This window comes from Beta vulgaris, chromosome 5, assembly GCF_026745355.1.
Source record: "Beta vulgaris subsp. vulgaris cultivar EL10 chromosome 5, EL10.2, whole genome shotgun sequence".
Classification (NCBI taxonomy): Eukaryota; Viridiplantae; Streptophyta; class Magnoliopsida; order Caryophyllales; family Amaranthaceae; genus Beta; species Beta vulgaris.
The window spans coordinates 27,370,936-27,386,828 of NC_079206.1; the positions used below are offsets into that span (position 1 = coordinate 27,370,936).

At 36.0% G+C, this 15,893-nt stretch overlaps 2 protein-coding genes across 3 annotated transcripts; one reads left to right on the plus strand and one right to left on the minus strand.

The window, feature by feature from the left end:
• Positions 1-204: 204 nt before the first annotated feature.
• Positions 205-1,440, plus strand: LOC104893409 (22.0 kDa heat shock protein). Its single transcript, XM_010679514.4, has 2 exons — positions 205-390; positions 784-1,440. Exons 1-2 carry the CDS (start codon positions 276-278, stop codon positions 1,314-1,316), a joined length of 648 nt encoding a protein of 215 aa, XP_010677816.1. The 5' UTR covers positions 205-275; the 3' UTR covers positions 1,317-1,440.
• On the minus strand, positions 671-4,412 carry LOC104893410 (hypothetical protein). 2 transcript variants are annotated; one of them, XR_002039951.3, is made up of 3 exons: positions 2,582-4,412; positions 1,736-1,959; positions 671-990 (listed from the first exon to the last, which is right to left on the minus strand). XR_002039951.3 is itself a non-coding variant. In XM_019249592.3 (2 exons), the coding sequence occupies exons 1-2, from the start codon at positions 4,219-4,221 to the stop codon at positions 1,884-1,886; spliced, it is 1,716 nt and encodes a 571-aa protein (XP_019105137.2). In that variant the 5' UTR covers positions 4,222-4,412; the 3' UTR covers positions 671-1,883. The 2 variants fall into 2 exon arrangements, 1 of the variants encoding a protein (XP_019105137.2); XM_019249592.3 differs by having other exon boundaries at positions 671-1,959.
• Positions 4,413-15,893: the final 11,481 nt, after the last annotated feature.

The window sequence follows — 15,893 nt, forward strand, 5'->3', positions numbered from 1 at the left end:
ACATGCAAAGATATCTAGAAATTGATATGTAAAAGGAATATTGTATGCCTATGCAGAAGAAAGAAAACTAATCACAGCAAAAGACATAAAAGCAACTTAAAACTCAAGAAAGCAAACAGGAATAATTGTTTTCAGAGGAAATCTGAGGGGAAGACTTTTAAGATGCTCTTCATAACCATATATAAAAGGGGAAGGTGCATTCATCAAACAGAATATCCACACAATTAACTCAATACTTTCTTTAATATACAAAAAGCTAAGCACAACAAAAGCCAATGGCAATCAAATCCAAGACTTCAACTATTGCGTCACCTTCTTACGTCGATTTTGAACCTTATTGTGAATGGAAGAAAGATGACGGAGTTGAAACCTTAGTCTTCCATCTCCCTGGTATATCTCAAGTTCCCATGATTCTTGTTTGCTTTTTAACTTTTGTCTTTTGAGGGATGATTAGATTTAATTTCATATGAATACAGAAAAAATACTTACTCATAAACAACTCACCAGGGTATATAATTCTGGTGCTTCTAAGCTTCGTAACATACCAGATGATTAAGATATTATCACAATCAAGCATAATAGAGAAGTCAAGCTTAAAAGATTATCACTTTGAATAGCAGTTTCGTTTCTACACCTAATCTCACATCATATGCTCAAAAGACAAGACAAATGAGAATCAATAAAGATAAATGCAATGTAATATTGAACATATTAATATAATAACATGGATTGGTATTAAAACATAGCACTAACATTTTTGTGATCATCCCTCTAAATGTGTAGATTTCAAAAGAGATCAACTCAGAGTTCAAGTTAATAATCTTGGAGTTATCAAAGTAAGCGGAGAGAGGCAGACAACTGCAGATGGAACCCAAAGAAGCCGCTTCCTCAAGGAAACCAAGATTCCACAAGGCTGCGAAATAAATGACATTCGAGCAAAATTCAGTGGTGGCCACCTTCATGTTGTCATGCCGATAAAAGCCGCTCCCCCTGTGCAGCAGCAGCAAAAGCCAAAGCCAGAGATAACATCATCAAGTGCTCCAGAATCAGAGATTACACAAAAGCCGAAAGCAGAGGCCCTGGCTCCTAACGGTGACAATCTAAAGGCTTCAAGTTCTGAAAATGGTAAAGCAGGAGGAACAAGTACTATTTATGATAACATATTTGGAAATGGAAGCTACTCCCAAGGAAGATTGCAAGTGCAGAAGAAGGTTGCCGTGAGTTTAGGAGTTGCAGTTGCAGCAATGGTGGCGATTGGAGCCTTTGTGGCTTATAAATATGGATCTAGCCCTCCTCCTTCACATATTGAGGAGTAAGGCCTAAGTTAGCCTCGTCTTACATTGTGTCCCGCTCTATGTGTTTATATGTTGGTCTTTAAGAAATTGTATTCTTCATCAAGTGTATAGATAAGTTCATGCATGACAAGAATGCTTCAAATAATGAATAGTGTATCTATGTCAATACTTCAATTGTTCTAACAAATGGGTCAGGGAAACAAAAGCAAATACAATTCATAATTGTTAAAAAGAAGTTAGTGATCCCAGTTGACTAACATGATAAATGATAACAAAAGCATATGATTAATCAATGTGCATACTTGTGATTCACAAAGAAAAAATGTTGATTCCAAGAGCAATCATTAACCTATGAGGAATCATTTCTAAGAAATTTACCACTCAATTAATTGAATAGTTCCAACTTTACAAGTACTCAGGAATAATATTCGCCAAGTTACCTCGGTGAGATGTTCTCATGATCAGCCTCTAATGGCATTAGCCATGCAGAGAGAAAGCATGCAGAGAGAAAATTAGTTCATCAAACTTGGTCGGATTTATGCTTGGCAGAACAAATTTCGAATTCTGAAGTTGATCATCTTCATTTATCTAATGCCAGATGCTCAGTATGACAGCAATGCTGAATAGGATCAAGAGCACCACATTTCCACCAGGCAAAGAAGACCTGTAAATTCAAACAATTTTAGTTTAGAATGCTTGCCTAAGTTGTAACTTCAGAGCTGACAAACTAATTCAAAGCTGAAAATCTACCAGGTTGTGTAACTTTTATGTAAGATGGCAGCTTCACCATTCCACCTCAAACCTCTAACCCCCAACCCACACACACACACACACACACACACACACAAGCGCGCGCACGCACGCACACCAACAAAAATCAGTAATTGATGTCTAGAAAGAGTGGTTCCTACTAGAAGCCACATTTTAGGGTAGCTTGTATCTGTCATCGATGCCAGCATAATCACAACCATGCTATATTCCCATTTACTGGGACTTTGCCCTAAACCAACCTGTGTCTAATCAAGTCCAAGACTTGCGTGCTATATCATCACACAATCAAATGGATATCTTCAATTCAATTGGACACATATCAACGAACCAATCCTCTAGAACAAGCTCTAATTGTGAAGCAAAAAATATTTAAATTTCCAGAATTCATAGAAATGATCACAATTATTATCAGATTGAAGTTCTACTCTGTTTTTCTTATTTATCTATTGTGTTACCTTATGAATAAAAACAGCTTTTAACATTGTTTGAAATAAGAGTGAAAATACTGATGGTACCTGAGTTTCCTCCTGGATTTATATATGTATGCCATAGCTGGAGGAAGAATACCAAACAAAAAACAATTTGCGTACACCCCAGCAAAGTCGAGAGCCTTCGAGAATGTCGATGGATAGAACGAAGCAACAAGAACCGGAACAAGAAGTAGAGGAACAGATATCAACCCCTCAAGATTCTTAAAACAATTTTTACTCAAGCTTGATTCATCACTTGCATCTCCAATCGTAGTTTCCCTCATTGAATGTTTCAGACCTAATTCATTTTCTGATTTACTGGACCGAAAAATCAACTCCAAAGTGTCAATTAGCTGTTTGGGAAAACTAACAGCATAACCAATGAAGCTAGTAGCCAAAGCAGAAAATGCAAATCCCTGGACAGCAAACAAAGCAGAAGACTTAACAGACAACAACAGTTTAATAGGGTCTCCTGGGAAAGAAGATGATTGAGCTTTCCCAGTTCCAGCAAGTCCTAACACAATAAGATTCCATGACAACACCATTATCAATGGAACAGTACCACCGATGAGAATTGCCTTTCGAGCATCATCGATAGTATCACCAGCAACTCTACAGATGAAAGGGGTAATTACATGAAACCCTAAGGTAAGAACAGTGACAGGAATGGCAGGTAGAAGAGAGAAAATAGACCAAGATGAATTGGACAAAGAAACCAAAAGATTAGCTCTTGCAACTGAAACACCAATACCCACTAAAGTAATGATAGAAATAAGCATCAAAAAACACAGAAATCGATTGGTCGAATCGATAGCTCGGAATGGGAAGAACCACATGATATTTCCAAGAATCAGAGGAAATAAAGCATGGGAAGTTAATTGATTTAAGTCAGGAAACCATTGAGATACAATAGAACCAATCCCAGAAACACAAGCAACAAGAAGAGCAAAACTAAGGCTAGCATAGACTATTGACACAAATGCACCAAATTGGGGACCAAATGCTTTAGTTGCTAACCCAGTAAAGCTAACTTCTTTCACCCCATCTTCCTCCATTGTTGCAAAACTAAGCTCAGCAACTAAGATTATGGAGGAAATGACATAAACCCATGAAAGTAAAATAGCTAAAGAAGATGGTAATGGACCTGATTTTATGGTTGCAGATGGCAAACCCAACATTCCGGGACCTACAGCAGTCCCAATTATCAAACTAACAGCTGCCCAAAAGTTCTTATTTTCTTCTTTTTTACATTCTTGGGTAAGTTGAGAATTACTGGGTTCATCTCCGACGAAGCAATTTTTAGGGGATTGAGCAGCATTGTCTAGATTACAATTTAAGGGAGTTGATTTTGTTGTGGAGATGAGGAAAATCGGGTATTTGATGATTTTAGGGGGGATTAATTTGGAATTTTTATAAGGGGTTGGTGGATGAAGGTGAAATGAGGGTTTTAGAGAGTGAATTTGCCTGTTGGAATTAAGATTGATATGGGTTACATGAGAAGATGTCATTATTTTGTGAATGGAATGGTGAGGAAACATCTTCTGCAGAGGAAAAATGGCTTGCCTTGGAACCTTGTGAGTTGTGTATATCAGATGAGACGAATATAGAATCTGGACTCTGGAGTTAGGACTAAAAAAGGACGCTGCAGGAGCTAGGACTTGGGAGTTGGGATCACGGCGGCTCATATATTATTCGTCTCTTCAAAAAATTACTTAAAATCGTCTCAAAAAAAAAAAGTTGAAATATTTATAATTTTTTTTCCTAAACCACCACTTCCACCACCCGCCACCTTAATCCACCACCATCCAACTCCTACCACCAGCCCCCAATGCCATAACCATCCACCAGCACCCCCACCCTCCCCAATCCCCACCAGCATCCTCCACCCTTGTGCAAATCACCACGAGTAAGTTGCTAAAACAAAAAAAAATAGCCTCGTCCATGGTAGAAAAAATAGCCTCGTCCATGGTAGAAACGTCCAGAGCAACGTTTCTGCCATGGACGGGGCTAAAATTTCTTTTCTAAGGTTCTTTGGTGGTTGTGTGTGGTTTAGTTTGGTGGTGTGTGTGGCATCAGTGGTGGTTTGCGTGGTTTCGATGGTGGTTGTGGGGATAGAGGTGGTGGTTGTGAAAAAAAAAGGAAGGGTAGAGTTGTAAATGTTTGATGGGATTGGGGCGATTTTAAGTAATTAGGGTGAGGTTTAATAAACCCAAAAGCACAATTGAAAATAAAATTTTACCCTTAACTCTTAATTCCATCGTCACTATCAATAAACCCCCTCACTACCCAACCACTACCACCACCATACACAACCACCACTAAAACCACGCAAACCACCATCGAGGTCACGCACACCACAACTAAACCACACACAACCACCAACGAAACAAAAAAAATTACCCTCCTTCCCCACAGAACGTCCGGCCAGGTCTGCCATGGTAGAAACGTCTGCCTAGAACGTTTAGCGATGGAAACGTCCTGGCCAGATGTTTCCACCATGGCGGAAACGTCCTCACCGGACGTTTGTGGTGAGAGGGTAACATTTTGTTTGGTTTATGCTGCTTGCTCGTGGTGGTTGCAAGGGTTAGGGTGGGGGGGCTGCTGGTGGGGGTGGACGGAGGGTGGGGCGAGGGACTGCTGGTGGGTGTTGGAGGGGGTGGTTGCGGGATAGAGGTGGTGGTTTGGGAAAAGAAGAGAAAAAAAAAAGAGAAGGGTAAAGTTGAAAATGTTTGGTGGATCCAGAGCGATTTTAAGAATTTTTGGGGCGGTGTTTAACATTAAGAAAATATAGCAATTAAATATACGGTTTTTTCACCAAGAATACCACTGACAAATTTTTTTATTCAACAGATATCCTAACTTTTTTCTAAATTCACCATATATCCCAACTTTCTAAAAAAATACATCAATATGCCCTTAATGACTAACGATGGTTAACTCCGTTAGTTACTAACATTAATTAACCTTAAAAACTCTAATTAACCCATCAAAACTCTAATTAACCCTAAAAACATTAACTAACCCTAACGCACACTCTCTCCCCTAATCCACCCATCAGCCCACCAAATTGTAATCTCCCGTAAATTTATGAATTTTATAAATATATTTTAGTATATATATATAAATATATTTTAGTATATATATATAAATATAATTTACACTAGTAGAATAATTGCTTATTGTTGCGCCTGAATTGCTGCGGTTTTACCCATATGCAACAATAAACCAAGTAAAAAATAAAGTAAAATCGAAAATTAACCTATTGCTACGGTTTTGGGCGAAAACCGCAACAATAGATGTCAACGAGAGATTTTCAAAATTATTTAACCAAATATATTGCTACAGTTTCTTTGAAAAACCGCAGCAATAGATTAAAATATTATATTTTAATCTATTTCTGCAATTTTTTAAAGAACAGCAGCAATATAAACTAAACCCTAACAAAAGGCGCGCTCCCCACTCACTCCAGCGCCTCCCTCACTAAACCCTAAACCAAACCCTACTCTCACTTCTCCCTCAATCATGCGCCTCCTTCACTAAACCCTAAACCAGACCTCTCACGCGATCTCTCTCCTCACTCCTCCTCAATCGTTGCTCTCAATCAGATCTTAATGGCGGTCGTTCTTCGTCATTCTTCTTTGTTGCTCTCCATCAATCATTCTTCTTCGTCGTTCTTCTTTAATGGCGACCGTTCTCAATCCCGTCGTTCTTCTTTGTTGCTCTCCATCAGTCGTACTTCTTCTTCGTCGTTCTTCTTTAATGGCGACCGTTCTCAATCCCTTCGTTCTTCCTTGTTGCTCTCCATCAGTCATGCTTCTTCGTCATTCTTCTTTAATGGCGGCCATTCTTCAATCCAGTTCAACTCCATGAATTCACGATCTCCATTTGCATGGGAAAACCAAAGTTGGAGAGAGAATAAACCCAGAATTTTTGCTTACCACCGACCCACTCACACCACTATATAAAACCGCTTCTTGTCTAACATTCACTTCATTTTATCAGCTGCCCTTTTATTTTCCTCATATTTGGTCAAAATTTGTAGTAAGACCCACATTCCGTTTTTTGCACTTCATACACAACATTTACATCTTTGATAAAAAAAAGATAGATTTGATTAATACCCACATGATAAAAATCATGAATTTTTCAGTGGGAAAAGTGTGGATGTTGTTTGATTTCTGGGTTTTTGTTATGGAGTGAGATTGTTAAAGGACTTGGAGTGAATTGGGGAACACAATCTATTCATAAGTTGCCCCCTAGTGCAGTTGTGCAGATGTTAAAAGATAATGGAAATCAAAAAGTGAAAATCTTCTTCGACGGATTTATGGACTTTGATTTCTGGGTTTCTGTTTTTTTTTCATTTTTTTTATTATTTCAGATTTATTTTTTTCGTTTTTTCTCATGTAATATTAAGTTTGTCTCTTTATTTTTTGTTTATGTGTTATAATTAATGTTAAGCTTTTCTGATGTAATGTTAAGTTTGTCTTATTTTTTTTTCAATTTTTATGTTTTGTAGTTAGATTTTGTTCAAAGTTTATGAATTTTGGCTATTTTTCTGAATTTTGTTCATCTTTTGAATTTAATGACAAAATGCAAAAAAAAAAAAAAAAAAAAAATTGACCTGTACCTCTAAATATTGTTGCGGTTTTTGCTAAGAACCACAACAATATGCTGATTATTTATTATAAAATAGAGTATATATTGCTGCGGTTTGCCCTAGAAACTGCAGCAATATACTAAATTTTGTTAATATAAAATAAACATATTGTTGCGATTCTCACTAGAAACCGCATCAATATGTTAAAATATTGCTGCGGTTATAACCACAACTATATATTGATTACATATTGTTGCCCCCTTAATTGTTGCGCGGTCAAAACCGCCGCAATAAGCCACTTAATGACCGCAACAATAATCATTTATTCTACTAGTGGTAGTTTAAAATAATTTATTTATTTAAAAGGTTGACTATTTTGAAAGTCAAAGGATTTATTTAAAGGATTTAAGGAAGTTAAAATATTTTGTTAAGGCATGATTTGAAAAATATTTAAAATACTATTTGGATTTGCAAAAGGAGTTTTTGAATGGACTTGATGAACCCAAATATTAATTAGACTAGGAAAAGGAACTTCTTGTGATGTTGGGAGTTATTCATCAATCCTATATATTCATCATTTAACTCTACTTAAAACCCCAATTGCCTTTTTCTAGGCCCGAAAGGAAAACTTACTTATAAATACCTCTAAACAAAAATATTTTACTCACACAAATCTTCTTTCTCCTCCCTCCCACTCACAATAGCCAGCCACTATTCTAATCTCCCTCCTCACGTTTTTCCTCTTTCCTTCTTCTTTTCTTCTCTTTCAAGAAACACTTTCTTCTTCACCAAGAAACTCCGCAACTTCAGACCACCACCTTCACCTATAACACCCCCACAACCCCTCCTTATATAAACTAGGAGAAGTTACGGGAGTTGTTATGCCACGCATGATAATACGTAAGGCTAATCAGAGAATACATCGGAAGTCTTTTAAAATAAACTAGAAATACTTTAGTACAACTGAAATAGGAAAGTATGTAAATGAGTTACAAACTCGAAGACTATCCCATACTAGCCCCATCTTCAAAACAAGTCAAACCTTGACCCCAATGGTCAAGTAAAGTCCAACATAAAATTCAAATTAACTTTATTAAGAAAGTACTCATGTATCAGAACTTCCATCCGGATGCTTATGATTCCCATGCACATCAACAACTTGTACCTAAAACTTCTCCTCTAAGCTCTGCTCGCCAAATGGGTCATCACATGATTGTTGAGGAAAAACAACAACCAAAAGGAAACAAAGAAACACATACATCAGTAACGCTGAGTACATAATACAATTAAACTAATGCGAATAGTAATGCATGCATTCATGCAATTCTCAACAACTTCGACTTGCTCTTCTTATGACTCTACATGCGACAAGCACATAACTGTACTTACTGAATACTTCTTTTTAATATTATTTGGCAATGAACGCGCACCGTCCTCCTCTTGGAATCATACGGGCTACTAATCCTTGTGTAAGAGATCTCACACCTCTTACTAAAGTTCCATGAACTTTAAATAACTTGACTCGGGAATTTTAAGCTTGTTAGTAATGAAAGAGGGTGAGAATGAGCCTCTAGATTCAACATCTCAGAGATAAAGAATACGAGTGACACCTAGTCCACTCAAAGATCTTGATAATTGGAATTCCATAAACTTGTTTGATAAAATAAAAGCATTAGCATCGTCATGCTAAGCTATATGCAGGAGTGTAATTTCACACTAACTCCCCCCTTATGTTCAATACTCATGGGGGATCCATCCCAAGAGTTTTATTGCCAAAGCCCATTATGTGAGATAAAATCACAATAATATACATCTAGCAAATAAATTAATTTCTTATCTTTCTTTAACAAGTGAATGCAACAAACACCAATAACTCAATTCTAAATTCTTTGAGACCTTGCTCATCTTATTACTTTAATGATTCCATGAGTCCTTTCTTACTTTCTTAAGGATCTATGATCCAATCAATTGAGTCCTTGCTTAATGATTCAACTACTTGTGAGACCTTGCTCAATAACTTTAAACTTGTGAGACCTTGCTCAATACTTTAAAACTTTGAGACCTTGCTCAACAAAATATAACTTCTATGAGACCTTGCTCAATAAAATAATAACTTCTAATGAGACCTGCTCAATAAATATATAACTTCTAATGAGACCTTGCTCAATAAAATATAACTTCTAATGAGAATCTTCTCAATAAATATATAACTCTCAATGAGACCTCTCAATAAAATATATCTCATACAAGCCTAACTTCAAGATAACTTTAATACTTTAACCATGCTCAAAAGCAGCAATAATCATCAATCACATGCTTACTAAATATAGGAATAACTCAAAAGTTTCATTCCTAATCTCCTTTCTAAGTTCTCAACAGGTACGTCTCAAACAATTATAAGGCATAAGCCTCTCCTTACTTCTCATGCTCAATAAATAACCTTTAAAACTACTAAAGTCAAAGGTCAAAGGTCAAGTGTATGTACCTTGATAACACACAAAAATCAACAATAAAAGTTACTTGCTTTTTACTATGCTTAAAACCTACCAAGAATAAAGTACTATCAATTAGTACTTACCAAGAACAATTCAAGGCTACTAATAAATAAAAATCAACACTTTTAAAATAATAATAAAGCTGATTTTTCCTTTAAAATGCTTTAAAACTATTTTTGGGTCATAAACTTGAAAACCTTTACTAGTAGGCAAAACTCACTATAAACTAATACTTAAAACCTCCTAAAATTAATTATTTATTAACTTACATACTGCTGTAATTTAGTTAATAAATGCTAACAATTTTTTTTACATGTGGTTCGAAAACCACAGATCTGGAAAAATGGCAACCGGCGCCACCACGCACCGCCTGCACCACCACCGGCACGATAGTGGGCAGGATGGTGCTCGTCGGCCCAGCCGCGGCCACCACTGCCAGCACGGTAGTGTCCCACGCACCCACGTCGAGGCCCGTCGGCGAACCACCATCGTGGTGGCCGGAAAACGCGAGGAGGAGAGAGAGTCCAAAAAGATATAAAGAGGAAGAAACTAAAAATCAGATAATTTAACCATTTTGCTTCCCTTTGATATTTGCAAGATCTTCCTATAATTTTCAAAAACAAAACTAGATTAGAAGCTTGAATAATTGAAGAACATGCTTGAAGAAAACTAGGGTTTGAGAGAGAAAACCCATTTTACTCTTTTTTGAGAAATGGTGGCTACCAAAATGATGGGGAAACTAGGGTTTCCCTTTTTATAGTGGTAGTCTTTTTGGGTAAAAGACTAAAATACCCTTACTCATCAAATTACCAAAATACATTTGATGATGAAATTCCAAACAATCTTCCTACTAATATTACTAAAATACTTTCTTGAAAAGACTAAAATACTTCTTTGTGAAAATACTCAAGTACTCTTTTGGGTAAAATGACCAAAATACCCTTATGCTCTTAAATACTAAAATTAAATAGCTTTCATAATTCAAAAATGATTAAGACTATTTAATTAAACATTTTAAAAATATAGGGGATTACATCACCACCGACCACCACCGTGTGGCTGCTACTGTCCTCCACGGCCGGCCCTCTTCCTTGTTCTTCTTCTTGTGTTGGTTTGATTACTTTCTTCTTCCTCAAGTTTTGATTAAAGATTATGTTTTATTTTAGTACTAATTATGATTAGAAGCATTAATTTACTATTTTAATGATGAATCTATGACTATATAAATTATGTATGTAAAGAATAAAAATTTAGATTTGATTATTATGTTTAAATTGGGATTTTAATTATCAAAGCATGGATATTTAGGGTGTTAAAGATTGGAAAATAATAGTAGCATGTTATAAACTATGCAAATTGATTTAACTTATGAATTTAAGCATGTTTAAGTATGTTTAAAGGGAGTTTTAATAAATTATAAGTTGCTAAAATTTTAGAAAGGTTGTTAGTAATGGAGTTTTATGGATTTTAATGACTAGTATAGTAGTACTATGCTATGAAGTGTAAGTAATTGAAGTTTTAATGATGAAATCAACTTTTAAATATTTTTAAAAGAAATTTAGGTTGTGTTTGGATTTGGGTTATTCATTTCAAATGTTGGATTTTAAATTCTGAATTTGAAATTATAGAATTCAATTCTAAAACAAGTGTTTGGGAAAAATTAGAATTTCAATTTCATGATTTCAAATTTCACATGGTGTTTGGTGATGTCAAAAACAGAGAGGACATAAAATTTCAAATAAAAAAATGCCAAAAAAACAGAGATCAAAATAATAACTACGAGTACTTCGTATATAAAAATCTCAAAATTTGGGCAAAAAAAAAAGCAAATCATTGATGATTTCTTTCAATTGTACAGTTCAAACTACCATTGATCAAATATCGTAACTTTGCAAAATAGGAATTGAATTGTTCCAAGCTTTGTAAATTGCAATACATTTATATTTTACTCCCTCCGTCCCATAATATAGTGCTCACTTCTCATTTTTCACAAGAATTAAGGAAAATGGAAAGAGTTTTAGGATTTCACAAAAATATATATTTAAGTAAATGTTTATTGGGTATTTTTGTCTTGCAACTAGTTTTTTTCTTCTTTTTCCTTTAAAATAAAATCAAAGAGCAATAAATATACCTTGGAATGGTGTAAAACAATAAATAGGGGCACATATTTTAAAAGAAAGTAGGGGTATTTTGAAAAGTTTTATGTAGAAATGAAGGATAATTTAGTCCAAACAAATTGATAAAAAAGAAATAGGCATAATATTTTGGGACACCCAAAGAGGAATGCAAGCACTATATTATGGGACGGAGGGAGTATTTTTTAATTGAATTTTTTTCCCCCTGAATTCATATTGCATTTTTATTTTTTGATTTCAAAACTATAAACCCTAATTTCTTCCCCAATTTGATGATTTGGATGAAAAATCACCAAACTACCTCCAAAATTGCAAAACTAGTTTAATTCATATGAGTCAAAGCCTTAGTAATGAATTTGCTTCCAATCAAGCAAAGCTTTAGTATGAATTTGTTTCCAATCAAACAAAAACAAATTCGATGGTTTGTTAATGGAGGAGAGAGAAAGCTTCAATGAAGGAGAGAGTTCACTAATAAAATAAATAATCAAGATTAGAAAAACAAACATATTCGAGCTTGAGAAAGCTCCAATGGAAGAGAGAGAAAAAGAGTGAGAGAGAAAGGAAGAGATGATGTTTGTCGGTTGAAGGAGATGGAGTGAAATGAGATAAGTTGAAGTATTTTGCATTTCAAATGACAACAATTTTTAATGGATTTCAAATGACATAGGTTTAGGTATGTTTAATATGGATGTGGAATTGGGTCAAATCCAATTATAAATTCTATGGTTTGCCAAACATATGAATTGACCCAATTCCAGCATTTCAAATGAAATGTTTGTATCCAAACAGGCCATTAAAGTATTTTAAAATTGTTGAAATTTTTTCGGAGTATTGATTATAAATTCTAATGGTTATTTTAGGCAGAGATTTCTCTGTAGGCGACTTCTAAAGTTGTTAAAGTGGCCTATCAATTTGTCTACACAAGGTACGTGCATACCTATGTTTTGTTTGATGTAGTATCATATTTGGGAAGGAAAGTTATGTAGTATCATGTATAAGAACTTTGTGAGTTCATATATGATTGTTGTTATGTTTGATTTTACATGTTTTATGCTTGTGTATGAACATGTTAAGTATGAGATTTATATCATGTTTAAATGGAATATTGATGCAAGCATGTTGGTTGGGAACTTTATTTATTAATTCAAATGGGGGGATTAATATATTTATTAGTTGGATCATGATTGAATCATGTGTTCCCTTATATTATTATTTTCACTACTCTATGAGGATTGTAATAAAGAAGGAATTAATCTTGGATTGAAAGTTGTATGATCACTTATTTAATCCTGAAATAAAAGAAATAAAGTTGTGGATGTTTGATTATATTTTATCTGATTATATTTTATATGTGTTGCTTGTGTGTCATAACAAGTAATAATTGGTAAATCATGTAAAGTGAAACTTGGATAGTAATAAACTTTAAATTGGTGCACGTTTGAAGTTGGACAATCAGGAGTTGGGGTACATGGTGATCGTTCCATGGCTTTTTTCGGGAATCAGATTGATCACCGTTCCTATTTTTATTTAAAAGATTCATCGATATCGTAGGTCATTATGGAATATGGAGTCACGCCTGTATTTCATCTTCCTAGGTGAAGGCTGAATTTTAGTTAGACAACTCGGTCCAATGTCTATTCCATTAAAGTAATAAAAAAGGTTGTTAAAGTTTAGTTCAGTAAAAGTTATCTGCAGATTATTATGTTATTATTTACCCCTGCTTAATATTTATTAGTATCATATTAAGAATATTTATTTATTATTATGTATTACTCAGCTTTGTTGACTACATGTTTTGTTTGTATGTGTTGATCATGTGATGACCCATTCTTGGTGAACAGATTCTCTAGTGCATTGACATCTATAGGTGTGCAGATGATGCATCATGGAGTTTCGAGAATGGATAGCTTGTGTAGCATATTAATATTTATTGTTTTAGTAGATACATTTACATTTAAGTTTGGTTTGAAGTTATAGTTAACAATGTTGTTTGGTTTTAAAGTTACTTTGTTATTTATTATATTTCAATTCTAAAGTCTAGTTATATGTTTTCCGCTGCAAAATTCTGAATAAGTCGATACGTTATCACACGGACGATAATGCTTTGATGATTATCTAAGTTTTATATTCGAAAAATATTTTTGGAAAAGAGAGAATTATCGGGGTGTTACACAAACCCTAAACCAACCCCTGCCCACCACCCCCCCAACAACCCCCTCCCCCGCAGCCGCGCCTCCCCCTCCCCCACCATCCCTAGCCTGAATCCCCTCTTCTCCCCCCTACCCCTTCGAACTTAGTCGCTCCCCTTCCCCTGTAGCAAAATCGCGAATTATTCCCATCGTTGACGAGTGAGGATTTGGTGTTTACGAGTGTGTCGATGAGAGTGAGGGAGGATTTGATGGTCAGAAGCTGGTGTTGAACGTGAGAAATTTCGGTTGGTATTAATGAGTGCGTCGATGAGAGTGAGGGAGGGGGAGGCGCGAGGGAGGTCGAGGGGAGGGGGCCTGCGTGGGGGCTGCGGGGGAGGGGAGCTGGTGCGGCTAGGGTTGAGTTAGTGTTACTTAGGGTTTACTTAGGATATTTAGAATTAATTAGGGTTTTTAGGGTTGATTAACGTTAATAATTAAATGAGTTAACCGTCGTTAGTCAATAAGGGCATATGGATGTTTTTTTTAGAAAGTCGTGGGTATATGGTGATTTCGAAAAAAAATTTTGGGGTACCTGGTGAATAAAAAAAAGTCAGGGGTATTTGGTGAAAAAATCGTTAAATATAATACGAAGGAGTACTACTTTATTGCTAGTATTTAAGGGGGCATTTGGTTTCTATGGGGTAAAGAGAATGAAATTAAGAAAGGGTTAGAAGGGCAAAGGAAATCAAAACCCTTCGATTTAGAGTGGTGTTTGGTTAATATAATGTCAATCGTCTTTCTTCCTCCTTTTATCCTTCTCCCATCATAGCACCATCACTCCTTCCTCTTTTGCTGTTCCCCTGCCGCCTCCCCACCCAAGTAACGCCACCTTGTTACCCCCTTCCCTTTTCGCTGTCTCGTGTTCCCTGTCCCTCCCCTGAGCCGCCGCGTTCACCTCGATCCTCCCCTCCCTGTGCCGCTCTGTCGTGCTCACTCCCTCCCCTGCACCGTCGTTTTGACCCCCTCAATGCACCTCGTTGTCGCTTTCTCCCCACCTCTTCTCTACGCTGTCGCTTTCTCCCTCTCCCCTGTGCCGCGCGATCGCTTTCTCCCCCTCCCCTTCTACGCCGTCGATTTCTCCTCTCCCCTTCTCTATGTTGTCGCCTTCTCTCCATCCCTTTCTCGCTGCTGGTGCGTTGTTCTTCCAATTTTTTTTCTAAGAGTTGCCTTGTGGGTTAGTGGTGATTTAGGTGGTGGATGATAGTGATGTTACTCAACGGCTGGTTTGCGGTGGTAGGGTGTGTTGAGGTGGAGGTGTCGAGTTATGGTGGTAAGGTGCATAGGTGGTGGTGGTTGGGTGGTCAGATATGGTTGAATGGTTGGGTGTTCAGATGGATGGTCAAAGACATGGTCAATTATGAGTCAAAGAAAGGGTAAGTGAAATCCTTAGGAGTGGGTTAATAAAATTAGAGGACTTTAAAGATAAAGAAAGGATAAAAAATTGAGTTTTTTGCGGGGATATACCAAAGTAATAGGGCGTTTTGTGGAGATATACCTCACTAAAATTTTTTTGTCGGGATATACCAACCTAAATTTAAGTTTTGTTAAAAGGTACCAAAAACACTATTTTTGGCGAGAAAGTCAAATTTACAGCTTTTGACTTGCTTAATTACTCTTTGTATAGTGTGTGACATTCAATTTCTTCTATTACATTCATTTTCCTCCAACTTCCTCACTGTCACTTTGTGGCTCACTCGCGAGTTCCTACCAAGTCAAGAGTCGAAAATTTGACTTTTTCGCCGAAAATAGTGTTTTTGGTACCTTTTAACAAAACTTAAATTTAAGTTGGTATATTCCCACAAAAAAAAATTAGTGAGGTATATCTCCCACAAAATGCCCTATTACCCTGGTATATCCCTGCAAAAAACTCTAAAAAATTTCATTAATTTGAACAAACAAATAATAAATAAGAGAATCAAATTCCCTCATTCCTTAATCCCA

Excerpts from the sequence above, each read along its gene's own strand:
- LOC104893410 (XM_019249592.3), bottom strand. The coding sequence starts at position 4,221 with ATGAGCCGCCGTGATCCCAACTCCCAAGTCCTAGCTCCTGCAGCGTCC. Across the intron at positions 1,960-2,581 it reads AAATCCAGGAGGAAACTCAG|GTCTTCTTTGCCTGGTGGAA; the intron begins GTACCATCAGTA and ends TTGAATTTACAG.
- LOC104893409 (XM_010679514.4), top strand. The coding sequence starts at position 276 with ATGGCAATCAAATCCAAGACTTCAACTATTGCGTCACCTTCTTACGTC. Across the intron at positions 391-783 it reads CTTAGTCTTCCATCTCCCTG|ATTTCAAAAGAGATCAACTC; the intron begins GTATATCTCAAG and ends CTAAATGTGTAG.